General features: G+C 32.3%; 1 protein-coding gene across 1 annotated transcript in view; it reads right to left on the bottom strand.

The window, feature by feature from the left end:
• The window catches only part of Gdh (glutamate dehydrogenase, mitochondrial), a 50,759-nt gene that overhangs the window by 8,626 nt on the left and 14,341 nt on the right, over window positions 1-27,792 (bottom strand). The window contains exons 2-3 of the mRNA XM_088235606.1: window positions 5,357-5,557; window positions 1,279-1,418 (exon numbers count right to left, since the gene is read on the bottom strand). Of these exons, the coding sequence (XP_088091732.1) occupies window positions 1,279-1,418; window positions 5,357-5,557 (341 nt within the window). The remainder of the gene's footprint in view (window positions 1-1,278; window positions 1,419-5,356; window positions 5,558-27,792) is intronic.

Below are 27,792 nucleotides of genomic sequence, written 5' to 3'. Positions count from 1 at the left end.
TGAGACATTTCACACTTTATGGGACAAACGGCACAAATGACGTTTTCGTGAGATACTTGTAGGCCATGTTTATTAGAAGCGCAGTTGGCGGGCATGACGTGTGCCGTCAAAATAATGTGACGCCAACTGTTAGCCATTTTGCATGTGCTCATTTTTAAATCAAAATATTATAAACGAAAAATTGTTTTGAATAGATGGATAATTATATCATTAGAATAATTAAAATCCCCGCTAAATACATATGATATTTCAAACGTTATTCCCGACTCGTGAAAATACCCCACCTATTCAATCCAGTGAACATTATTTTCCGGCGTCAAAGATTGATGGTGCATAAGGCACTACAGTGTAACATTAAATGCAGCATATCTCGATCATCTGTTACGTAAAGGTAAGCTGAAAAGTCCTACACTTCAGGTACCAGTACCAGGAATAGTGAAATATCGAAGTGTTAAACTACCGTTGAAACAAATAATTTACATCGACTCTGCCAGGAATCGAGCCCAGGATCTCAAGCATGATAGGCGGCATGCCAACCATTACACTACGAGGTCGACTTATCCCCACTCGATTTAAGGATTTTTCACCTGAGAGTAATCATCGTGTGGATAACACTCGTCCAGGGTTCTGGTTCTATGTCACACACAGAACTGTATTCCTTATCCGCCTGGACACAGACAGATTAACAAATCAAGACATATTTTTTTAAATTTCATTTCCGATAAATAGCAAATAAACAAATGTAACTCTTCATTTCGTTTCTTGAATAATGTTATATATTTTCTCCTTAATGTCTAAAATCTTCGATTATTATATTTATATTTGTGCAAAACATTAACTGATGTATATATTAGGTGGTAGCATAAGTCGTGTCTGTTTACTTCCAAATTTAAAAATGAGCACCAAAAATAAAACAAAATAGAAAAGCTTATACGTCAATTAAAAGAAAATTTTCTTCTCTTCAAGATATTGTGTTTGCTTTTACATTACATTACATACATTATTTTATTTGATTACAAGCCTTCAAATGGAATGTCAAGTAGACAAAAGCGAGCATTTTCGACACCTCCTTTTGTTTGCGTTCAATCGAGGGCATAAAGCAGCCTGCGCAGTGTACGGTGAAGATGCTGTGATTTATTAACTCAACATAAGTTAACACCTAATATTTACGTTTGTGAAAAACATGAATTGGATGCATATACATACATATTACTTTTCAGACTTATTTATTCATATAATTTCGGTGGTTTTTAAAGCAAAAGAAATAGTGATGAATACCTGGTTGATTGGTTTGCCAGTGACGCAAGCGTGAGCATTAATATCATTGTACCCGTGAGTCTTGGCATACGTATCGGCAATCCAAGACATCTCTCGCTCTCCGGTTCCCATATCAGGAGCTGGCACATCTATTGCGGGTCCTGAAAATTAAAAACGAAGAAACGATAAGCTCAAGAATAAAAATTCAATCAGTTTTTCATTCTCACATCATCATCTCAAAAGACTGCATTAGTACACCTAATGATAGGATGGATGATCAGATTTACGCAGATTCAATTCAGAAAACTATGAAATATATTTCATAGGCACAATTGAAATAAAATACAAATAATGAAAATTTAAGCTAGGACAAAACATTTAATGATAATTACTACCACAAGACAAGATCTGGTCTATCTTAATGATCGTTTAAATCTAGAAAGACTTACACCACAAAAGTCCAGATCTTGTCTCGAGTTTACAATGCGACACAATCGGGACTTTGGTGCATGCAAGCCATAGTTTGTGCTGTGCTGATGAAGGAATAGCATATTAATATGTCTCAATCGGCGGATCGAAACATTGAATGCCACTTGTTTCAGTAACGATGGTACATCAATGAAGCCATTTAGTAAATTAAAAATAAATATAGAGTCAATGTTAATGTGAATTTGTAACTAATACTGAACCTACATACATATTTAAAAAAAATTATATAGGTATCTCCGTTTTTTGTAAAAAATAAAGATGATAATAATGAAACAAAAATAAAAAATCAGGTTTACTTTAAAAAAATAATCAACAAGTAAGAAAATAATTGCGCAATTTTAAAAAAATGTTTTAGCTATGCTAAATTACATTGTCAAGATCAGCACTTTAATCATCATAATAAATAATTGAAAATGCCATTTCTATACAAGTGGCATTGTAAAGATGAGTCACTATTTACTCGTGGCCTAATTAGCAAGCTTAACAAGCCAGACAGTTTCATGTAATTATCATTTTACAAACATTCACATGTTTCATACTCAAATATTTCCTTAATTTGTACAACATTTAAGTATCTAATATCTACACCTATGTATCATTTTAACTCAAATTATAATTAAAATTAATCAATAAATTTATTTTATTTCTGAAATAAAAATACTCGATTATGTAAATAACACTCAATTACATGACCAAAAGTATCTATATTATGATTAGTCCAATACTCGTCCAATACGTGTATTATTCCATTGTACAATCTTTACTACAATATGGTATTATTGGTTAGGGAGGTTCCTACACAAGTATTATAAACTCAGTAAAAATAGTACAAAGATTAATAATTAAAGAGATTTTTAAAAAACCATCAACATTCCCAACAAAATAATTATTTATTAATTATCAATTGACAGAATATTTTTTTTTTTAAAAATGGGAAGTTAAAAGTTATCAATTTTATCTATAAAATAAAATAAAGTTTTCTGCATGAAACATAGAATATATTTATCTTTTTTTTTCTAAACATGTTCAATTACAGGTTACTGACGAAGATACTTAGAATTTTTATACAAATATACACATTTTCATACATGAGTATCAATATTACTTTATACCGTCTCGATATCTACCGATGAAGACAGTGTTTGTAATCGCGGCCCAGAAAACCTCAAAGTAGCTAATGATCTTAAAGTTAGGCAACAAAATATTTTGAAGCAATTGTGAAGTGAGGTGTTTGATAAAAATCAGGGAGAAGACGTGAGTATCAAATATATCATAGGAACTCCTAAAGTTATACCGAACAAAAAAACTAAAATGCTTTTATAATAATATTTACATAAAATTTAAAATATCAATAATGATCATATATTTTAAACAAAAACATGGTAGGATAGTACAATAGCTTCAAATGATTTAGTGAAAGTCATGATTTTACTACTGAATTTCGGAATTTTAAGAAAGCAGATAATATCGCATAAATTTATGTATAATAGTTAACTATATGCATTTTCAAAATACTTAATGCTATAAGCGATGTCGCATCTGTGTTGCAATCAATTTCTTTTCATGTTCCCAACCATGTCACCAGAAGTCAAAATCTGCTATTTATTAAATCTTCTAAGAGCAACTTTTGTTTTTATGCCCCAATGTCCAGAATGTGTAGATTAGTTAATTCATCACACGACTTGGAATTCTTTGGGATAGAACTTCCGGCTTTTCGTAGATCTATTTGCGACTTAAACAGTGTGGGATGAGGTTGGATTGGCATAGTTTAGCTCGAAATCTTATGTCTGTTGTTTTTATGTATATATTGAATACCATTATTGTATTGCCCTTGTTTGTCTTTGCTACATAGTTTTATGTTCTTTTTGTTCAGTTTCTTGTATTCATGTTTCTTCATGTAACTGTTGTCGGCTTAGGCCGTATATTTAAGAAATAAAAAAAACAGGGCTGAATAACAGGAATTAAGTATAAGCCTACATTTTAAAGGTCCTTAAATTTATTAACAAAGGATAATTTTCAGATCTCCTAAGAAATTGATGATGTCAATTTTATTTGAAAAAAATATATAAAATTAATTTAAGAGTTCTCTTCTCTACGGAAACCTGTTCTAAGGTGGACTGTGGAATCGAAATTTCATTTACAATGTTTTACAGGGAAGCATATTAAACAATTGAACAGAGAAATAATCCTTGCACCTTTGAATCAAATGCTTTGGGCCTTACTTACAAACCTGGAATAAAGTTACGCCTAGGCATAGATGGAATACCATCCTTATTCTATCACTATAATAAGGATGGTATTCCCATCCGTGTTCTACCAGTATTTCTACGTGTAACTTTATATCAAGTTTATTTATTTATTTTAAAGAAATAATTATAAAGAAACAAACAGTCAACAATGATATAATAACATTTAAAAAAATATGATTTAAAGACAGACCAGCGATGTTTCTAAATAAGAATCATACGTATTACTAAATTGTGTTACAGCAAAAGGGCGTGTTTATGTGTATTTGTATTAGAGTAAGTGTAGATGTGTGTTTATATTTATTAGTGTGGGAGTAAGTGTTCAGGTGTGTGTAAGTCTGAGCATCATTAAATAGCAAGTGGGATTGTAGCGCAGCCAGAAAGAATCAGTCTTAATTTATTTTTAAATACATTAAGGGGCATGTACAATATATCAATACATGAAAAAAAAGCATTATAGTTAGAGCAAGAACAATACAGGAAAGAGTGTTGTGCATAGTTAGTGCTACTGTTAGACTGGCAGATGGAATAAATACTTATTTCTTGTCACGCGAAAGGGGACATTAAGATTAATTTTGGAGAGTAGGTTAAAAGAGTCTACTTCATTATTTAATAATTTATGTAAATAGCATAATTCAGATACAGTGTGTCTATTTTTAAGGGTAAAAAATCCATTTTGTTTGGCAGATTGGCTGTAAGTACAAAGCGTTTTATTGTTTTTATAACCTAGGTATTTTAAACATTTTCATGGAACATTTTCAATCCTTTCTATGTTTGTTATGTATTGTGGGCTCCACACAACGGATGCAAAATCCAAATTACTGCGTACAAAAGTGTTGTATAAAGTTTTTAATGTATTTGGTTTTTTAAAAAATTTGGAAATTTTTAAAATGTAGCCCAGCATTTGGTAAGCTTTTTCAACAATAGAATTTATGTGAGACCCAAACAACAATCTATTATCAAGAATAACTCCTAAAACTCTAATCTCGCTACACCATGATATGGAATTATCTTTGATCGTATAACTTTGTGTAATTTTTTTTTTGTACTTTTAGTATATGTCATTGAATAACATTTTGAGGTATTAATGTACAATTGATTTTTATTATAGTAATCAAATAGACGGTCAAGATCTTCTTGAATATTTACAAAAAGAGATATATCGTTGACATTGGCAAAGATCTTGGCATCATCGGTAGTAGGTTTATGAGTAAAGCCCTTTATAATATTATTTATTGCTCTTATTATATACGTATATTCAAACCCTGAACGGGGGATGACGATGTCCATCCCCAAATCTGTCAAGCAGAAGGTTTTCCCAAAAAAGACTTGATCCACGTCATTTAAGTATAAGATAAATTTACCAATGAATCCTTTCTTGGCCAGCTCAAGGGTGAAGCGACGTGTGATCTTCTCCAGCTCGTGTTCAGAGTACTCCTTGGGGTTGATGCGGATGCCGGCCTTGGCTCCTCCGAAGGGCACATCTACACAGGCGCACTTGAAGGTCATCAGGGCGGAGAGGGCCTTCACCTCGTCACGGCACACGTCTAGGGAGTAGCGGATACCTGAAGGAAGAAAACAATGTTACAAAAAATGATATTTCTTTTTTTTAAAACCACCTCTGTAGACTGGCTATTTTTAGGTGTTGTGTCCGTTTTTTTTTTCAAATTTAAAAATGAGCACCAAAAGTTTTAAAAAAGGCAATTTTCAATTTGCTGCAACAGAGAGGGAAAACATTTTTTAGAAGGGAATGTGGAAGTCTAGGCATTTGCAGGACTTATGACCTGTCATTGGCTGGTTAAAGTGGCCACTTTACACACTGCGTAACATTCACCATTCTGCCTATGTTTGAACATCCACAGTTCCTCCACTCTTCCATCCGTTTTTTTTTTAGTGAATTTTTCCAGGCATAAAAATTGTTTTTATTTTTTTTAATGACCTAGGACGTAGATACTTACATATGAGAAGATATTAGTGGATATAATACTACGTATTATGTATACACAATAATAAGAATATTACAAGGAAGGAATAGATCAAATTTATGCACATTTCAAGTGTGCGAAGGTCAAATCAGCTATAAAACGACGATCAAAATCAAGTTTTTTTTTTCAAAAGCAGGCATTATGTGTTTGGAAACAAATAAGCAATGTCATATAAACGAACACATCGTTGCGTCGGTGGAAATATTAAATACTGTAAGGGACACAATGTAAAGTTTAACATACACGGTATTTCTTGTTTTTGATACTAGTACAATGAAATATGAATTTTAAAAAAATATATACAAAACAACTTTGTTTTTAGCCATTCTTTAAATATTTTTTCTACCGACCGATTTCAAAGCTAAACAAGCTTCTTTATCAAGGTATACTTAACTAGTCAATTCGATCCCATTTTATTTTTACAGTGATTACTAAATATTACATTGATACATACGGAGCTACATTAAACCTGCATTGTACACAACTAATAAAATTAAGCGTGTCTGGGGTTTCACCTTCCAGTCTCACCTGGGTAAAATTTATGATATTCAGGTGAGACTGTTAAAGGGGATTGTACCAGATAGCATAATCCGTGAGGCGAAACATATGGGCGAAAGTGTATATTTTTAAATTCAGTAATGTCCTGCCGGTAAAACAACTTTGTGACTACTAATTGATTGTAGATCACTTTGTTGATCCGGAATATAAAAAAAGAGTTTCTCACACTCACAACTAGATTAAAAACTAAGGGCTCCATGATTGTTTCCCGAATTACAAATCACTTCAGAGAGCGAACATTAAATGAAAAAAAAAATAACAAAAAGAACTAAAGAAATATCTTCTAAATGCTTTATAATGCCTGTTAATAAATAAATTAATGTAATATAAATATAATAATGTAAAAAAAACCTGTCATTAAAAAAAAAAATGTATCCTACTTAAAAGTCTTTAGACTTAGTGGGTAACAAATTGATATATGTATTTTAAATTATCAAATACACGCTGCCCTGCAGCACTGAAACTGAATAATATAGGAAAACTGTCAAAAAATCACAAAAATAAAGTTCCAAATAATAAATCGGGCATATACCAATCAAATTGTAATGATTGCGATTCAATCTACATTGGAAAAATTAAAATAAACATTAATATTAGCGTAAAAGAACACTTAAGGTGCCTAAATAATGTCATTTTTTTCTAAATTCGCAAACCATCTGATAATCATCATTATAATAAAGACACTGGATTCAAAGTTCTTAATGTTAAAAAAAAAATAATTCTTTTATTTTTGGCATAAGCTAGATTCATTTTGGAAAAAAATACACGAAAAAATGCTTTTTAAAAATAAAGCAACAATGTACGTGGCGGACGTCCGTCTAGTCCGGAAAAAAACAATCGTAACTGATACTTACGCCGCTTTTTGTCATCTCTTTCGTCCCGCGAACATAATCGCAAGGGTTCATACAATAGTTTACTTTTTTTTAATATGAGATACGACAATATGCGTACTAAAAAAAATAACTGCATTTTTTGCTCATTGGAACTAAAAATTTGTGGGTTACGACATTAATCGTAGGGGGGGCCATTATGTAGATAGAGTAAGTTACACCGCAAGACAAAAAAAATTACGAGTTTACCTGCTACCGCGCCCGTTGACTTTACTGAACCCTTTTTCTAAGAAATCCTTTATCGATACCTCTTTCTTTTGTTTAATAAATTAAGGACACTATGTGTCACCTTTCTACAATATTTACATTTTAAAATGTCTCAACAGTCTTGTTTTACCCGCGTTTGAGTGAACATAACACAACAATCATGGAAAGTGCAAAGCAAATGTCGATTGCGATAAAATCCAAAATAATCACATTGTCGCAAGAAAACATATCTAATTGTGAAATATCTCGTCGAGTTGGGTATTCAGAAGGTGCAGTGAGGTTTTTATTAAAAAAAATCCAAGAAACTGGATCCATAGAACGGAAAAAAGGAAGCGGACGGGGGCGCGTGACATCTGCCCGAGATGATCGCTTAATAAAAAAAATTGTTATGCGCGATCGATTTTTAACGGCACCTGAAATACACGCAGAGGTGCAGTCTACCAGCACATCAACATTTTCAGTAAAAACAGTGTCCAGGCGGCTGTTGGAGCATGGTTTCCAAGCACGGAGTCCCGCAAAGAAACCATTACTCACGGACAAAATGAAGAAGGCTAGACTGGATTGGGCGAAAGAGCACCAGAATTGGACCTTGGAGGATTGGCAAAATGTTGTTTTCTCTGATGAATCAAAATTCAACCTTTTTGGTCCAGACGGCAGAAAGATAGTTCGACGAAAACGTGTGGAAAGATATCATCCGTCGTGCGTCACTCGAACCGTTAAACATTCACCCTACGTGATGATTTGGGGGTGCATGACAGCATACGGTTTAGGACCTCTAAATTTTGTACAGGGTACGATGAATGCCATTCAGTACAAAAAAGTGTTAAAAAAACATATTATTCCAACAATCGAGGACATTACGCAGTATACCGCGGACCCAATTTTTCAGGACGATTCTGCGCCGTGCCATAGAGCCCGCACTGTGAGTACAAATATATATATTTTTTAATGCATTTTGTGACCACATGATAAATAATTTATTGTTTTTTTATAGATCAATGAATTCAAGGAGAAAATTGGCTTAAAATCGTTGACGTGGCCCGGGAATAGCCCTGATTTGAACCCGATAGAAAATTTATGGGCGATTATGAAAAAAAAAGTCGGGAAAAAAAAATCAAAAAACATTGAGGAATTAAAAAAAAACTTAATTCAAGTTTGGGAAGAAGAAATAACATCAGAAATTTTAGATTCGCTTTACGCTTCTCTAAATAATAGAATTTTACATGTTATAAAAAATAAAGGTGAATTCACTAAGTACTAAATATTTTTAAATGTTATAAATATGTTTAAATGTAAAATACTTTAATTTAAAATAAAGCGATAAGAACCTACTTCTTAAATATGAATTAAAAAATAACATGTCTTTTATTATTCCATCACAAACACTCGACCATAAATGAACCGTTATGGGTCTCTAAGGTTCGGGTAATCTAATACCTGATATATAATGGCAATTTCTATTTTTTATTTTAACCTTGAAATAACGAGTAGTCATCACATATGTCAAACAATATAAAAAAAAACTAATTAAATATCAAGAATAATTCATTATATGTCAATTTTAGTTTTTTTTGAGAACTCGTAAATTTATTTGTCTTGCGGTGTATGTAAGAATTAAATATATATCCTATATTGCACAAATAGGTACCGTCCTTAATATTACTGTGTTATTCGTAATATAACCGCTTTATTCGGTTAGACCGTTGGTATTAAAGTAATATTTTACCTGTGTACCTAATGATACTGATAGCAAGGTGGTGACTTTGCCTCCGTTGGTTGTCGCATCAAATTGTTAAGTAAAGAAAAATCGGTGGTAATTAGGTAGAAGTATAAACGGCGCAATGTGCGCGCTAGTGATAATTTCTAGGTCAAACAGCGTTTAAAAATAAGTGAGTTACGAAACAAAAGAGTGATAAAAATATGGCGACTGGCGGATAAAGAGCGCGCGCGAGTGATGGAGTGATCCTGCCTAATTTACTGCATACAATTTTCGGGATAAAAAAATGAGGTATATTTATTATATTACCGGAAATATGTGCAATAAAATAATTTTATTTATTTATTCATAATTTAATTCCTATATAATTTCTGAAATACCGGTTCGATCGAGAAAACGCGTAATTTTTTGTAAAGTTATTAGTTATGTTTGATGGAATTATTATTAGGAATTATATCTGTATGCGAAAGGTGTAAATCCAAATATGTAATTACAATTTTTTTTTAAGAGAAAAAGAAATATTTGCGTTCTTATGATTCACCCAAATATTTCATTTTGAGGGCCATTTTCAACGAGTTGTAAATAACTCACTATTAGAATTGGGAATCGAGTTGGGGTAGAGTGGGATTCGAACCACGGACCTTTGGTCCGTGAGTCCGAGACACTAGCCACATAACCACAACCCGATTTAAATAATGTGAATAACTGTTGAAATCACATGGTATATAGCATTAACTCCTAATTTATTTAATTATTTATTTATTTTGATATCCCCTTTCGCGTGACAAGAAATAAGTATTTATTCCATCTGCCGTCTGCAGCACTAACTATACACAACACTCTTTCCTCTATCGTTCTTGCTCAAAATATAATTATTTTTTTCATCTATTGATATATTTAACATGCCCCTTAATTTATTTCAAAATAAATTTAGACTCATTCTTTCCGACTGCTATACGCTCCCACTTGCTATTTAACGATGCTCACGCTTACACACACCTAAACACTTACTCCCACACAAATATACACCCTCACAACTCTACACTTACTCTCATACAAATACACACAAACACCCTTTTATTGTACCACAATTTTATATTATTTAGAAACTTCGGTGGTCTGTCTTTAAACCTTATCTTTATAATGTTATTTAATCATTGTTGACTGTTTGTTTCTGTAAAATAAATAAATAAATAATAAAGACAATTTATTTACTATTTATTGTAACTCCACACCAAATTAGAGGTTAAGGACAGTGAGAAAACTTACAGTAATCTTAGTTGATATTTGTAAAAAAGTGTCGAAGGAAGGAGACCAATTTTAGTTGTTCCTTCTTACGATTATTTTTTTATCAAATTTTTAACGTGGAAAGGGGGCACAAGTCGACTTGCGCTAGCAGTGTCATAGCTTGGCCATAACGTGTTCTTAAAACCTTATTTTCATTTTTCTGTGTTGACCCTAGTCAGAATCTTTGTGGACACCATACGCCCTAACAAGGTAGCGGGCATAAAATGGTTATGAAAAATGCATCTATGAATTGTGGACTTAAGTGCACTTAGTGCTAATATGATTAAATTATAGGAAAAAAATAACGAGAAGGGCACATGCCATAAATATGTATTTTTTACGAGAAATAAATATGTCAACTCATAAAAAACCCTCGATTAAATATATTAAATTATCAAAAATAACAAATGTAACCGAATAATTTTGTAATAATTAAAAAAAACATCTAGGCTTATAACTAACCACGCGATATACGTAGCATTATTCGACACTATTTTGATATAATACTTGCGCAAAAGTTTATTAAAAAATACCACAATGACAATTAGCAGATATTTCCATTATGATTTAAATGTCAAAACTGAGCACTGGCCGATTCCTTTTAAAATAAATAATACCAAAAACGGCCACTGCAAACGCCACATGTCCTATGTGATACATAATATACGTCAACGGTATCCTATCAAAGAAAAATAGTCCTTCGGAAAGAATGTTCGAAATACTAGTTTCCAAATAGAGAATCTTCCAATAATATTTGTAATCTGCAAGCTTGTTTTAGTACTAAAAAAACGCGACTAGGGGTAAGACGTAAGTATGGAGAAATAAGCAAAGGTAATCGGCAAGTTTCATCGTTCACTGAGAACGGGCTGGGCACTGGGCGCACTTTAGAAATATTTTTTTTGTAAGATAAGATATAAACGGTGGTGGTGATCTATTATAAATAAGAAATATTTTATTTATTTTCCCATCAACATGGCAGCGGCGAATGGTGATTTTATTTACAGGTAAGCTATAAAAAAATACCATATATTTGTACCTACATAGAAGGTACATAATATAATGTAAGTAATATATACTATAAATTGATATTTTTCTGTCGTTCTGTGTGACACAACTCTCATCCATGAAATCAACTCAAACGACGTAACTTCGGGATACATTATTTATATATATTATCCATTACTTTAATACATAACTCATTAAAAAATAAACAAAAAAATAGCACTACAAATTCAGTCGATATTAAATATTAAATTGAAATGTCAACTGGCCGAATTGTTCTACAAATTAATAGTTCTTAAAACGGCCGCTTCGAGCGCATATGTCCTGCAATATGACGCTTGAAAGTAATTATGGTCTTATGTCAAAAGTACCACCTCAAAGAAAAATAGCCCTTAAGAAACAATGTTTGAAATACTGTTTTCCAAATCAAGGATCTTCAAATAATTTGTGTAATCTGCAAGTTTAATCTAGGAGAAAAAACCCGCACTGGGTCAAGGCATTCACAATATATGTAGTATACTTATTTGTATAAAAAAATAAGCTGGAATAATCGGCTAGTTTCTTGGCTGACCGCAGGCGCTGGGCGCGCTTTATTAATATTAATATTTATATTGGGATAAAGATACAAACGGTGGAGATGATTTATAATAAATATTCAATATTTATTTGATTTTCTGTAAATAAAATTACAGTAAAACATTTTTATGGTAAGTCAAATATAATGGTAAGCTGTGCACAATCGCTTATTTAGACGATTCGCCCCTGTTTGACTGCCATGCCTATGATCCCGGCTTCGATTCCTGGCAGAACTGACGTGAAATATTTCAATAAAATATGACTTTTCTCTTCCGTGTTTTATAGTCCCTGGATAAGTCGGTCCCGACATAAGATTTTATTTCTAGCATCTCGAGATACGAGTATGAAAAAAACGTCGCATATTTATTTTAAATAAAAATAACCGTGATTAATTAACCATTACGGTATGACGTAATGTGCACACATTTAATTGTATTTTTATCAGTGTCAGATTGTGCAAACACCAAATGAGATAAGAAAAAATAAAGGAAAAAATAATACCATAAACGCCTAATCTATAAATGATATTCAGAAGTACGTGCGTAGGTAGGTATAAAGTATTTGATATGTGCGTATAAAATAATATAAAAAAGATTGACGCAAAATGCGATAAAGTAATCTATTGTTTCATACTAACTGTTGATGTAAAGCAAACAATGATGGCAAAATGATATTTGAAGCTCATTAGTTCGATATAAAATAATAACATATGTTTTTATATAGCAACACGCAACAAATAATAAAACAGACATTTAAATAAGGTCTGAAGTTTCATAAGACAATTTCCTCGACAATGTTTTAAGTCTGTTCAAATGATTGTAGACAAAGACAGGATTTCACCCCTAGGGCAGCGATCGGCAATTGGCGGCCGGCGGGCCGGATGCGGCCCGCGACGTGCTCCCTTCTGCCCCTGCGGGTTCCTGAAGCTCAATCACAAATAACTATCGACGTGATAACAATTTCTCACCATGGTTGTTTATCGTTTTCGCGATCGCAATGGAACATCCGTAAACACCTAATGCTAAACGTCAAAATATTTACGTTTCGCGACGTATAATCCTGCTGCGCAATCACATATTTGAATGAAAATGAATGAAAACAATTTTAATTAAACACATTTCAAAACTGCTATTTTCATTTATTTATCATGCTACTTATTGCATTTAACTGGCGGTTGGCAAGCCAAATGTCAAGAAAAGCAGTCGCCATAGTAATTGTAATTTAATTTTCCCCTTTTTTGTATTAGACAGACTCAGAAATAATGAAATTCTGTTCCTCGGTCATCATAAGACTTATTATGGTTTCTATGCGCCTCTACCCGGAATGATTAGATTTGTAAATGAAAATCAAGATCTAAATTATTTTGATTGTAAATTGAGTTTTTTTACAAATAGGCTGAAGAAATATTCCCAATGAATTGACTCTATATTTGTAGAATTAACCTGGATTCCATAATGCCTGTCTCATGTACTAACTTGTCTTTGCTTTTCTTTGTTGTATTTGTTCTTTTATTTGTTACTGCATTATTATTGTTTTTTATTTATTTATTAAGGAAATTCTACAGTCTTCATGTAAATGCAAGGTACAAAATAACAATTTAAAAAAAGTAAGACCAATTACTGATTTCACATTTATTTATTATGAATACAGGTGCAGGAGGAGAGGGGAAAAATAATTATATTCTAAAAAAGTAAAAACATGAATATTAGATAAAAAGTACATAAAAGGGAGAAGACATTGTATAGCTCCAACCCTACTTTCCTCCCCTCTCTCTCAACTTCCATGCACATTTATATTTCTGAGTAAAAATCACAACCAACAATAATGAATTAGATGCAGGTAGTAGATGTACATATGAATAAGTAAAAATTAAGAGTTGAAATTAAAAGTTAAAATTAAAAGCTAAGCAGGAGATAAATTTAAAATGTGTTTAACAGATCTGATAAAAATATGGTATTTACAGTGTAATATGTCGATGTCACTAAAACTGTCATTATAGGTAATCTGTATTCTTCGAAGAGTGCTATTTTTCATAGAGTTAGGAATGTCGAAGAGTTTTTCCTTATATCATTTGTTTAAATTGGACATAGTCCGTAAATTTGTTAAATAAATAAATAAATTAGACACTACTCACTTTTTTGCAAATGCAATATATTGTATTATTTTTTATAGCTAACGCCGATTTTTCGCCAATGAACTGTATTTATTTACGAGGAAAACAAAAAACAAACCGACACGAGCGTTGACTTAAGCTAGGGTTTCCTAGGACAGCGGTGCCCGTATTTTAACGGCCGTAGTGAACGGTGATGCAGTGGACAGCCGTCGTAAAGGTGACTAGAGTGTGGTTTTCTAGGAAAACGGTGTTATCAACACCATTTAACACAGTTTTCCTAGGAAACCACTCTCTAATCACCTTTACGACGGCTGTCCACTGCATCACCGTTCACTACGGCCGTTAAAATACGGGCACCGCTGTCCTAGGAAACCCTAGCTTTAGAGATTTCACGCGCGTTGACTTATGACTGCGAAGTACCATCGTTACTGGAACAAGTGGCATTCAATGTTCCGATCCGCCGGTTGCGAAGTAATAATGTGCTGTTCCTCGATTAACACAGCACAAACTATGGCTTGCATGCACCAATGTCCCGATTGTGTCGTATTGTAAACTCGAGACAAGATCTGGACTTTTTTGGTGTAAGTCTTTATAGAATTAAAAATTCACTAAGATAGACCGGATCTTGTCTTGAGGTAGACATTTTTATTTTTTTTGTTCTAGCTTTAATTTAATTGTATTTTATTAGTGCCTGTATTTATTATAAGAAATTGTATTTACCATTGTTAGAATGGACAGCGTAAGTCCGTCAAATAAATAAATAACTTAAGCTCATTATTGTTCATTGTGATCGCTCAAATGCTCAGCATGTTTTTAAGCACGCCGACTGTTATTTGTGATTGAGCTACTGTTCGGTTCCTGAACGAACCACAATAGTACACGCAGCCGGGTCAATCAAGGATTTCACTTTATTTTTAGGGCAACGAGTATAGTAGTCGTTATGTTTTGTATTAAACTTTTGTTTTAGATTGTATTATTTTATTATAGCAATTATTTTATTGCATAAAAGCTATGTTACTATACGCACACAAACATTATTCTCTACCTTCCATAACTTCTTTCACAAATAGAATATGCTCCACCCTGATGATGCAAAAACAATTTAAAATTAAAACATCCTTCGGTCGAATGGCCTACTACTCGGTTAAAGTGTACAATCTACTTCCATTATCCATAAGGACAATTAGTCAATACTCACAATATAAAATTGCTAGGTGGGTTTACGCACGGATCGATGAGTGGATCAAGCCAAATAGGTAAAATTTGTGTTTTTTATAATTATTTTAGTTTATATTGTTCATTATGTTAATGATAATTAGGTAAATTAGATTAATTACGTTTTTTTTATTATTGTTATTATGTTAACTTTGTTAAATAACTAATTTAAGGCATGTTTCACTTTTTGTAAAATGTTTCCCTCGGCACGGGACACCCCAGTGAGGGAACATTATTCCGTATAAAAAAAAAAGAATACAAACATTGTAAAAGTATAAATAAATAAATAAATATTAGGCACATTCGTACGAGTTTGTATCAAAAATTTCTCAAGAGCATAATTTTTCAAATGAATTACAAATACACGTATATGTTTATAAATTTGTATAAACCACTTTGGTTTATACAAATTTATAAACATATACGAGTAAAATGTCATACCACAAAGTGAAAAATGTTTTTGATAACAATAATAAATACAAATATTTCAATTATTTCTATTTCTTGGGGTAACTCATTGCACAGCTTCAATCCCCGCACAATGAGTTTTGAGACTGTTTTTCTTCTCATCTTATATTTTTTGATCCCTAGTTTCACATGCATGATGCTTGATTATTTTTTAAATTTTATTTACTCCCTTAATTATTACATGTACAAAAATGCTACAGTATAATTTATTTGTTGAGTTGTGTTTGCCGATAATCGCGAGTACTCCAAAAATCATTTACATATTCATACGGCCCGGCTCGCCATAAAAAAAACCACCGAACTTCCTCATTGAGGAAGTTCAGTGGTTTAAAAAAAAAATATTTGTTAATAGACTGTTAAACTAAGTAAATTTTTATTTTTTTTATTTTTATATATCGTATTATCGGCGCTAAGCGCTTAAGTTTTGTATTTCTGAAATAACTCCGCGTGTAACGTCAGAGGTTCATTTCCGCTTATTCTCATTCAGTTCTTCCCATTGGTCCAGAAGCGACAAGCATACCGGAAATCTTCCATAGCTCTCAGATCATAGGTCGATTTACATGAACCAGTGACGTCATTTAAAGTAGTGCGTTTATTAAAATATTTTTTATTATTTTTTCTGTACATTTTCAAGAAACTTTGCCGTACAATTTAATGCTCTTATTTTTACCCCACGTAAGAAAAAAAAAATTGTATCCATTTTCCCGTAGGGCTGAAGTTCCTCATTGCCGACCGTCGCAACGAAGAAGTCAGCCTGAATTATTACATCAGAGATGTAGAATATTTTAGAGAAGAAAATATGGAGGTCTAGGCATTTACAGGGCTTATGACCTGTCGTTAGGTGGTTAAGTGGTCACTTTATCCATATTTTTAAAATTCTTCCATTTGTTGATTTTTTTTTCAATTTTAAAAAATCTTCAAATTTTTGTCATACTTCACATTCCTTCATATTTCCGTCTCTAAAATATTTTCCAATTATAATGTAACACAAATTTCTTAACTACGGGACACTCGGAGTAAATTTCTAATATTTAAAATACCTATGTAATTTAAAACATAAAGTGTGAAATAGAGCAGAACCGAGGTTTTCAAACTTCGGCATCTGAAAGGTGCCGAAATAAAATTGCCTCGTACGAACACGCGAGAGGGATTGAATATAATACGGTGTAGGTAAACACACAAAAAGCGCTTAGCAATAGAAAAAAAGTTTTTTTAACCAACAGCCAATACCTACGCATGCCTTAAATGCAATAATGAGGAAGTTCGGTTGTTTTTTTTAATTGTTTAATATCGTTTTATGAGCGCTATGATTTTTTAAAGTTTTGTATTTCTGAAATAACTCAACGTGTGACGTCAGAGGTTCTCTTCCGCTTATTCTCGATCAGTTCTGCCATCGGTTCATTGACGGCAAAAAAAACGGAAATCTTCCATAACTCTCTCGTCGTTGGTTGATTCATATGAACCAGTGACATCGTTCAAAGTAGTTTGTTTTTATTTAAAAGAAATAAAAAAAAATCGTACATTTTCGGGAAAGTTTGCCGTACAATTTAATGCTCCAATTTTTACCGCGCGCAAAAAAACATTTATTGTATCTAATTTCCCGTAGGGCTGCAGTTCCTCATTGCACTACATTAAAAAATATATATTAATAAATTGCATAAAAGGTAAATGTTTTTTAAAAATTCTATACATCTACTTTTACACATCTAGTAAATGTTATCACAATTAAGATATTCTATTTTGTAATATTCACTCGTAGGTATGTATTACGAATAATAACAAATTTATGATCAATTAGAAAAAATCTATTAAAGCAAAAAAGATAATAAAATAAAACTTTATCGATGTGACAAAGGTGTAGAATTTTTCATACTTTTTGTATTATTATAACATGTATTTTGTATTGAAATCATAAATACTAATTTCATGGACCTACCAATATGTACATACATGTAAAAGCAAACTCAACTTCCTCAAAACTTTTTAAATGTTGGTTACTGTCTTCTTGCTTAGAACGGCAAAATAGCGCGGGTTTTTTTTTATAGATTTACAGCTCATATAAAAATTCTCAGCACCACTACGCGCCGTGTTCATCATTATTGGATTCTGCGGAATTCGGAACATGTACGTCCTTGGATGATAATAGAAGAAAATAAACCGATAATAGAGATTTTATTTATTTATTCATATTTTTCCGATTATAAACTACAATTATTAATAATAAAAATAATGTGACCTCACTGGGCTTACCCGAGCCGAGGACACTTAACAATATACTTTTAAAAAATATTTCTACATTTGAGAATAAACAAAGAAGACTAACTTAATAAACAGATATAATTAACAAAATGTTCAGACAGTTTTAAACACTACGTATTTATGTTTATAATTAGTTTATGTACATCTATATTTTTTAAATTACAAAACGCACAATGAAAGAATAAAAACATAACATAAGCTATACATTTGTAAGCAGTTGATTCAATATTGGTTTGGGCGAATGAGACAATCTATTTTACTTCTACCCAGCTCCACTATTCATTTTTTTGTAGTCCTTTTGAACATTTTTCCGTTACTAATTGTTTTAATATTGGAATAAGATTAGAGGTTTTAATTGAATAATACTCAAAATCCCTTTGTCCGAAAGTGGTATTAGTTTGTATTTGTTTAAGTTGTCTTTGTGTTAAGGATCTAGTGATAATATTATTTGTATGTGATGCATTGTAGGGGTTATGTCTTTCATTTGAGTAAGAATAGTTTTTGAATCTGTAAGTGAGTATTGTTTTAGCGAATAATTGCTTTGGTGTCATAAGTTGTGATTTGAGGAATATTTCTTATCTTCATATAAAATATTAAATATGTAGTCAAAGATAATCCATTACCGCGTAACTCAAATTTGACTACATTAGAGGAGAGAGATTAAAAGTATTTTTTATGTGTGTTCAGTAAATTATGTTTATTTGAAACATTTAGGAGAATCAAAGTAAATTGACCTAATGTAAAAATAAATAAATAAATTTCTCTCTTCAAATGTGGTAAAATTTGAGTTACGCAGCCAAAATAAAAATTATATTAGGACTTAGGAAAATTAATGCATTATTTTTTTTTATGTAGAGAACATGTTATTGAAAATATTGTCAATAAGCATAGCACGAAGGTTTAGGGTTCAATTTCTGACGCTATAAAAAAATAATTGTGATTTGACTCAAGCCCGGGAGTTATGTGTTGTAATTTACCACTCTTAGTAATTAAACATCTTGGCCTGTTGTTTTGCAAAAATAAATAAATAAATTGATTACTATGATCGCAGATACAAGTACAGAAATCCACTGATAATCATGTTAGTGGTTAGTGGAATTTATACATAATAATGATTTTGTCAAATTTGTTTTATAAATAAAGGTGATCATGCGTTACTGAACTGAAAATAAAATTATTTTTTAAAGAATACGCCAATCAACAAAAAATATCAAATGAATTTTAATCAGATGATAATATTGATTACATCGCGATCAAGGTATTTTCGTCGTAAAATGTGACTTAATCGATATACCTAGGCAACAAATGGTCAGATGTCACTGTCGGATATTATTATTCAAGTTTAGTCAGATATGTTTAACCTTGTGTGAGTGGTACTGTACTGCTGTCCTGCTGGGTAAACAAGAGGAAAAATAATGTTTTCGGTTGCCTAATAAATATTGCAAATAGCCATGTGATATGTAATGCTTGTTGGCATGCCGAACTTTACTATGGGTATCACTTCGCTGGTGTGCGTGCGTCGTGACGTCAGGACACACCTCCGCCCCACCCCCCGAGATAGCACTAATGGCGGACGGAGAACAGCTGACACGTGACAGATGATCAATTATTCGGGAAATCGTGAAAATATCACTAATTCGCAGGTCGATTTTCCGCGGGGGCGGGCGTGTCGAGAGTCATGGAGTTCACCATTAATTCACCTAATAAAAACATACAATATTCCGCGTGTTAGAGTGTCATAGCCATGCTTTTATTTATCTATTTATTTACTTTTCAAGTACAATAGACAAGTCATTACTAAAATATACATAATATTTTAAACATTTTTTGTAAAGGTTGTCTTAAGTCTATTATTTAGTTTTGTCTGGTAGTTTATTGTATAATTTTAGTCCCTGGTTGGTTTATTAGTCTCGATTGTCCTCGTCTCGTTTTAGAATGCTGTATAAGATATTTTCGTATTGTGTCCATGTTTACTACATTTTCTTTCAAGTTTTAGTTCCTCGCCTACAATTACATCAGTGGCTAACTTATGGAAAACTTTGGAAGATTCTAGTTGAAAGAGATCATCATCGTTCCCTTTCCGCACCTAATGGTGCATAGGGCACTGCATTGGTACTCCAATCGCAGTGTATCTTGATCATTTTTGTTACATGAAGGTAAGATGATCAGTCTTACGCTTCAGGTACTAGTCCCAGCGACTATGAAATACTCTAGTGTAAAAATACCCATTAAAATTTATTTTTATTTTTTTTGAAAAAAGAAATACTTGCGTTCGTATGATTTACCCAAATTTGTAATTTTGAGGGCCATTTTCAACAAGTTGTAAATAACTCACTATTAGAAAATGGGAATCAAGTTGGGGTAGAGTGGGATTCGAACCACAGACCTTTGGTCCGTGAGTCCGAGACACTAGCCACAGGACCATAACCCGATTCATCAATAAATATTTCACATCAACCATGTCGAGAATCGAACCCGAGACCTCTTGCATGGCAGGCTAACGCGCAGACCATTACACCACGAGGCCGACAGAGTTTAGTTATATTTAATTGTTTAGTTTGCTTAAAAAAATATTTAGTTGCTGTTAAATAAGGGAGGCCATAAACTTACTTTAATATTTTATTTTCTACAGAATAAAATGCTCATATTGCTTGGGTTATTTTAAAAATACTATAAATGTTCCACTGCACGAAAAATCAGGTGTATAGTAATATTCTATAAATAAACCAAAAAACTTGTTTTTGAATTTCTATATATCGTATTATCAGCGCTATGATATTTTAAAGTATTGCATTTCTGAAATTAATCGGCGAGGGACGCCTCAAGTTCTCTTCTCGGTTAGTTCTGCCGATTGGTCTGCTGACAGTAAGTAAACCGGAAATCTTCCACAACTCTCTTATAATTGGTCAATGAACTAGTGACGTCGTGCAAAGTAGTTCCTTTTTATTGAAATTTTTTTGTACATTTTCTGGAAACTTTGAGGTATAATTTAATGCTCTAATTTTTACCGCGCGGAAGAAAACATTTTTTGTATCCAATTTCCCGTAGGGCTAAAGTTCCTCATTTTCTAATTGAAAATCGAGTCATAAAACCATATTAAATCTATATTCCTAATCCCAATTCAGTATTTAACACTTTGTATCCCGGAGCCGTGTAAACACGTGATTATATAACCATGCGTAGTGTCCCGATCCCGTGTTTTACCAGCCGTCTAAAAAAGTACATTTTTTTGACATCCAGTGACTTTTATTAGTACTTTTTTGCTGCTGGTAAACCACGTGAAAACACGGGACCGGGACACAACACGTGGTTATTATAATCACGTATTTACACGGATCCGGGATACAAAGCACAAAAAAAGGGGTGAGGCCCTGTATATGTGCGAACATTGCAATGCGCAATGTGGCTCTCCATAAAGGCCAATGTTGGCAAAACTATCATACAAAAATGACTTATTTTATTATTTCAAATAAATCTGATGAGTTTCAAATGATTTAAGCTAGTTTTTTCATAATAATGACACTTTTAAGAACCCCTTCACAAAGAATGAAATTTCACAAAAATGGTCTGGGCACATGGTAAATTCTATGTGTATTCGGCCGGTACTCAGAGTTGCGGGAAACTCAGTTTCGTTAATTTTACGGAAATGCAAAGTTTCTCTGAATTTAGGGTCAACATGTGTTGTTGATATCCCTACTTTTTGTAAGAAATCCTATCGGTAGCATGTTACCAATGAAGATGTTCATGGTTTAGGGCGGAGGAATTGGCAGATTCGTAGTCTTACGAGGAGATGATGGATCTGGCAATGTGATCTTGGCAGAAGCGTACATTGTATATTTCCAAACGTTACATAAAACTCAAATACGTAAAAAGAACATCACTCACGACTAGGCACTCTAGGCAGAGCATACTGAGAATAGCTCGCGCAGACGTTCAGTGGCTGTGCCATATAATATCATTATTGCACTAACACAACTAAGTTATTATTACACAGCCATAATTAATATAACGTTTCAAATATGTTCAAATGTTTGCAGACAGGCTACATTTCCTCCCTAGGGAGTTATTCAGATCTAAATTTGTCGCAACAGAGAGGGAAAACATTTTTTGAGAAGGGAATATGAAAGTCTAGGCCTTTACATCGCTTATGACCTGTCGTTGGCTGGTTTGGGTGTCAATCGATTGCATTCGTATGAATGGTTCAAGAATGCTGTCACTCGTCGAATTACGAAAGTCGCATACGATTCTAAAGACGAACAAGTCCAGCATAGGGCTCCTGGAGCCTTCCGTGCGTGAGTCGAGCTTCTTAGCCATTACACCTCAGTTGTCAACAAAAAAGTTATAAACAAATTCTATTCTACATAATGGTCAACGGACCTTACTGCCAATTCGTTATAATTTCCGTCGTTTACTTCTTCCAACGTAATACATATTTTAGCACCGCGAATTGAATCTTAAATTGAAAATAATTCAATTTGTGTTTCAACCGCAAGAAATCATACTGCCAACAGGCCGATGTTTTCTGTCTACTCAGCAGGGCAAACTAATCAAGTTCCGTAATTACTGACTCCAGACACTTTGCAACAGGCTTAATGGAAATGATGCTTTCATTAAATACAGGTAAATCTCAGTCAGGTTGGGTGAGCAGTGAGCACAGGATTAAAATGCATAATCTAATTTAGTTTAAATAAATTCCGGATGACACTGCATAGATTCATTAAAAGGCAGTTAAGACAGGAAGTTATATTTTAGCATCGTAATATTATTTTATTATTATTTATTAAAGAAAAACAACAGTTGTCATATAAAAATACAAAATAAAAAAAATAGTACATATGTACATCCAGTTAAAGTTTTTCACAAATATAATGAGAGAACATGTTACACAGTAAAGATAAAAATAATATATTATATAAGACATGAGAAAAAAAAGAGCTCGTAAGAAGGTTAAGAGATGAGGAAATAGAGTGGATGAGCGGAGGAGATGGATTTTCATAATATAGTTAACCAATTCAACATTTTGAAATAATAAAATAAACATATTTAAAGGAACATAAGCTTATTACACTGACAAATGTTTCATTTTACAGTGTTTCAAAAAGTATTTTTTTGAAGTCACAAAATTGTGTATTAAAAATATCTAAATGGGGACAAAATAAATTAAATTTGGAGTAGCTACGATAGATAAACGAGTTTTGAACATAAATGTTTTTAGGCAATGAATTTTTAAAAAATTTACTTGTCGTGTTGACTTTACGGGACAATTGATTGAAATACGCACTATCGATAAAATTGTTAAAAATTTTAAAGAGGAAAGACAGATCAGAAATGCTTCTACGTTTAGTAAGGGAAGTTAAACTATGAAAAGAAGAAGAGTTTTCATACGAGTCAAAATATGTAAGAGATTTACGATCCAGAAGTTTAAGGAATCTATTCTGTATTCTATCTAGTTGTGATATATAAATTGTATATCGAGGATTCCAAACAACAGATGCAAACTCAAGATGGCTGCGAACGTATGCATTATATAAGATTTTGAGGGATGCGGTTGTTTTGAATGGTTGAGTGGTGCGTATAATAAAGCCCAGATAACTATATATTACTATATTCCACAGCTTAATGCATTGATTTGTAATTTGGAAAGGGTCTCAACATACCCCTTGCTCAGGGACATTATCAAATATCGAGGGCAAAGAATAATATACATGTCAGTCTTCCTTCCAACATATCATATATGTAGAGATAATGCCAGGAATTCCATTCTTATGATCATTGTATGTTGTCAACAACGTGACATTTGGATTACAAATGATGATACGCTTCTACACTAGCAATCATATGATTACTAACACACCCGGCAATCCGCCCTTAGTAAAATTAACTCCAAAACTAGAATTTTTATGAATAAAAATCAAAAACTGAGAACTTGACATAACCTGTTTATTTTATGGAGTAATCTGCCGTCATACGGAGAAAGACCGTAATTACCATTATTGTCAAAAATGAGTTAAGCATAATATTATATATCTGGAATCCGCGAGAAAAGATTAACATTTGCATACGCGGTTTTTAAGGGCTATACCGTGAAACTTCAGAGGAACATTTTTTATGATGTAAGTACTTCTAAAAACATCCTAATTAATTTTTTGGGAACATCTTAATGATTTTTTTGGAAAATCGCAATAATTATTTTTTTAAATTACGATGAAGAACGTAGTTTACAAATGAAGCGATACGCACTGGATGCGGACTAGGAAAAGGGCTAGTTTTTTTTTTCAAATATTTTTTTTGGATTTATACAAAAAATGAGGTACAGAAAAAAAAGGTTTTTTTAGAACAGTTTACCATGAGAAATGTTCCTCTAAAGTTTCGCGGTCGGGCCCCGAAACACCGCGTATATGTGACAAAGTTCAAATAGTTTATTTCATAAAAACATATTTATATAAAGAGGCGCAATTTCACTGAATGTGAATTCCGCAATTACACCGATTCTACATTATTTTTCCAAAAATATAAAGAAAAATCAAAATTATTTCCCAAAAACATTAGTATAAGAAATAAAACATATATTCTTGTAATAAAACACGTTAGTGTTGCAAAATAAATTAATATCTTTGTTCATAAAGCTACGACAAGCTCAAATCTTCACTTTCGACAAAACGATAATTTACTCAGAATTGACTTCGGTGTAGTTTTACGGCCTTTCTTCTTATGACGCCAGTGTTCTAGTAAAATTAATCCCTTCATGAAACTAAGACAGGAAATCATTTATTTATTATTTATTTACCTACAATATTACATTTTAGTTATTTTTAAAACATTTTTTATTTTTTTATTTTTTTTACAGGACTCACCAAGCCAATTAATATGGCTTGTCGGTAAAGATCCTTTGCATTCAATCATATGATAGTCCTACATAGTTGTATAATAATAATTACTACTAACTTAAATATAAGGAGCGAAAAAAAGTACATATAATTTATGCTTTCAAAAAAATATTTTGAAAAATGTAAAAAAAAGCAAATGGTAACGCAATTAAAAGATAAAAAATAAATAAATACAGAACCGGAGTACCAAAATTTAAAACAGAAGTGTGTACATATTTTATAGGCACAAAGCATTTTATTAAAAACATTATTTATTAACATATCCATATCTATATCTATATCTAAGTCTATATCTATATCACATCCTCATCCATATCCATACATATATATACCCGTACATGCACACATACATATCCATACATACATATATACACATATATACACATACATACATATGAACATACATATACACACATAAACATAAATGAGAATATTACATAGTTATAAATTCTATTTTATATATATATATTTACAAATACCAAATTTTATTCATATATAAACCCCTGATCGAATAGCCAGTCTATTATTTTGCCCTTGTCACCTTTGGTAGTTCCATTTCTAAGATTGTTTGGTAACAAATTGAACATAACTGTAACCACATATTTTAGAGTTCTTTTTCTCATACAAATTACATAGGAAATTTGGATACAAAATAAATTGATAGTTAGTTGCAGATTCGACCTTCGATCACTAGGCTGTTTTTTCTCCTACGAATTCACAGCCTGTTTGGACTGATGTTACGTAATGGCGTGATTCGGAAGTGTCTACAGCACAAAGCCAAGGTCGACGTGGAGTGGTTTTGTTATTTTGTTGAGAGATGTATACAAGTAAACAACGGGTGATATGTAAATATAGCCGTGACAAAGGCAGTGAACATCGAACGACGTAACATTCAACACGTACCCAAAAATTAATGTGCCGGCAAGTAAAAAAAAAAGTAATTTATTTTGAGGCAAAAAATGTCTCGGACATTTTTTACTAAGACGGCAAAAGTCTACGACTAACTAATCAAAACTAATTTTACGTTAAAAATTCGTTTAAATCATGAAATCTTAAAAAACAACCATAAAATATCTCCCAAATAAATATGTTACTACCTGTCTGTTCACGTTCATACAAAAGGGCCGTTGCATTAGTAGTAATATTAGTAGGGTTAGTGGAATGTAATACTAAATATATATAGGTTTATATATACAGGGTGTTCTTAAAACCCTGTCACATCCGAAACCACGATGATCAGTATGTATGTAGACATGTTACCATATTTACAAAAATATTTTAAAAAAAGAAAATTAAACAAAACAAATGGTTGCTTACTTCTGCAGAGGAGAAGCGAGGGGAGCGCGGCCGCGCGTTTTTGGCGTATCAGACTTCCCCTCCCCACCTCCTTGTTTCTCCCTTGCAGAAGTCAGAAACCATTTGCTTTTTCTGTTATAATATTTTTATATTTTAAATTTTATTCGTTCTAAAAATTTATTTTCATGTGCCAATATGTCTTCTGGCTCATACTGATCATCGTGGTTTCGGATGTGACAGGGTTTAATGAACACTCTGTATGTATATATATAAATGTCAAGAAGGACATCCCTGTACTTATTTTTATATTTTTTCTGTAGTAATTAAGAAAACATTGTCCAGTCGCTATCAATTGTTATTATTTCATTATCAAATAACACTTAAGATGATTAGTCATAGCTCTTTGTTGCCACATTAAAAATTGTTAAAAATGCCATTATCTACAAGAGAAAAACTTTTATTTTACTGGCCGACATTTTTTTTCCTTGGGTATTTTTTTGTACGAAGCGTGAATGATCTCCTTTACAGTAAAATGTAATTATTATATTGTAATAAAAGTGTGGCGGCACGAAGTACGAAATATTTGGAATCCAAATCAACAATCAAAACTTCTTTACAGTCGTGTCCTTTCTTTGTAGACACTACATACCCAATAGCAGGCAAAAAATGGCAGCATAAAAATGTTAATTTTGGGTAGGTAACTTGTAACCACAATATTATAACTCCAATAAATTCCTTTCCAAATCTCTAGCTTGCCTTGGCGAGGATTGAGAATTTTAATGTTTCTTCGGGCTATGTTCGCCGTAGAGTAAACTAGTAACATTTAATTACAGAAAAATAATAAATACAAAAATTTCACCAAAAAAAAGTAATGTATTTTATAATATGTAATTGTAAAGTACGTCGAATAGACACCATTTATAAATGAAGTATGAAAATATTTTTTCGTAATTCGTGTATTTTGAAATCAATAATCTGTCAATCCTTTTGCGTGAATATAAGGGATGTGTTTTATGTTCTAGGCCGATGTTTTATTAAATAACTTAAATGAACCACAATTTCATAATTTACATTTTACTACGCCTTTTTTCAACAATATGTTTGAACTATGACAGTCAAGTGGCCGCCTTTTGCCGTGAAGCAAATGCTCTCTCGTATAAACACATTTTTCGTGAGATTTTTGTAGACTTCGAGTGTTATTTCAGCAATTTATTTTTAGATTCCCTGCTTAAACATCAGTATTGTGATTGGTTTACACCTTTTCCTTCAAGAACCCCTACAGGAAAACAACGAGGGCGGTCAAATCAGGGGATCGTGGGGGGTTAGTCGATATAACCACT

Source organism: Micrasema longulum, unplaced genomic scaffold (genome assembly GCF_059751315.1).
Source record: "Micrasema longulum isolate JH-2025_06_02 unplaced genomic scaffold, ASM5975131v1 h1tg001408l, whole genome shotgun sequence".
Lineage (NCBI taxonomy): Eukaryota > Metazoa > Arthropoda > Insecta > Trichoptera > Brachycentridae > Micrasema > Micrasema longulum.
The sequence above is the reverse complement of the archived record's forward strand: the minus strand, read 5'-3'. Positions and strand labels throughout refer to the sequence as shown.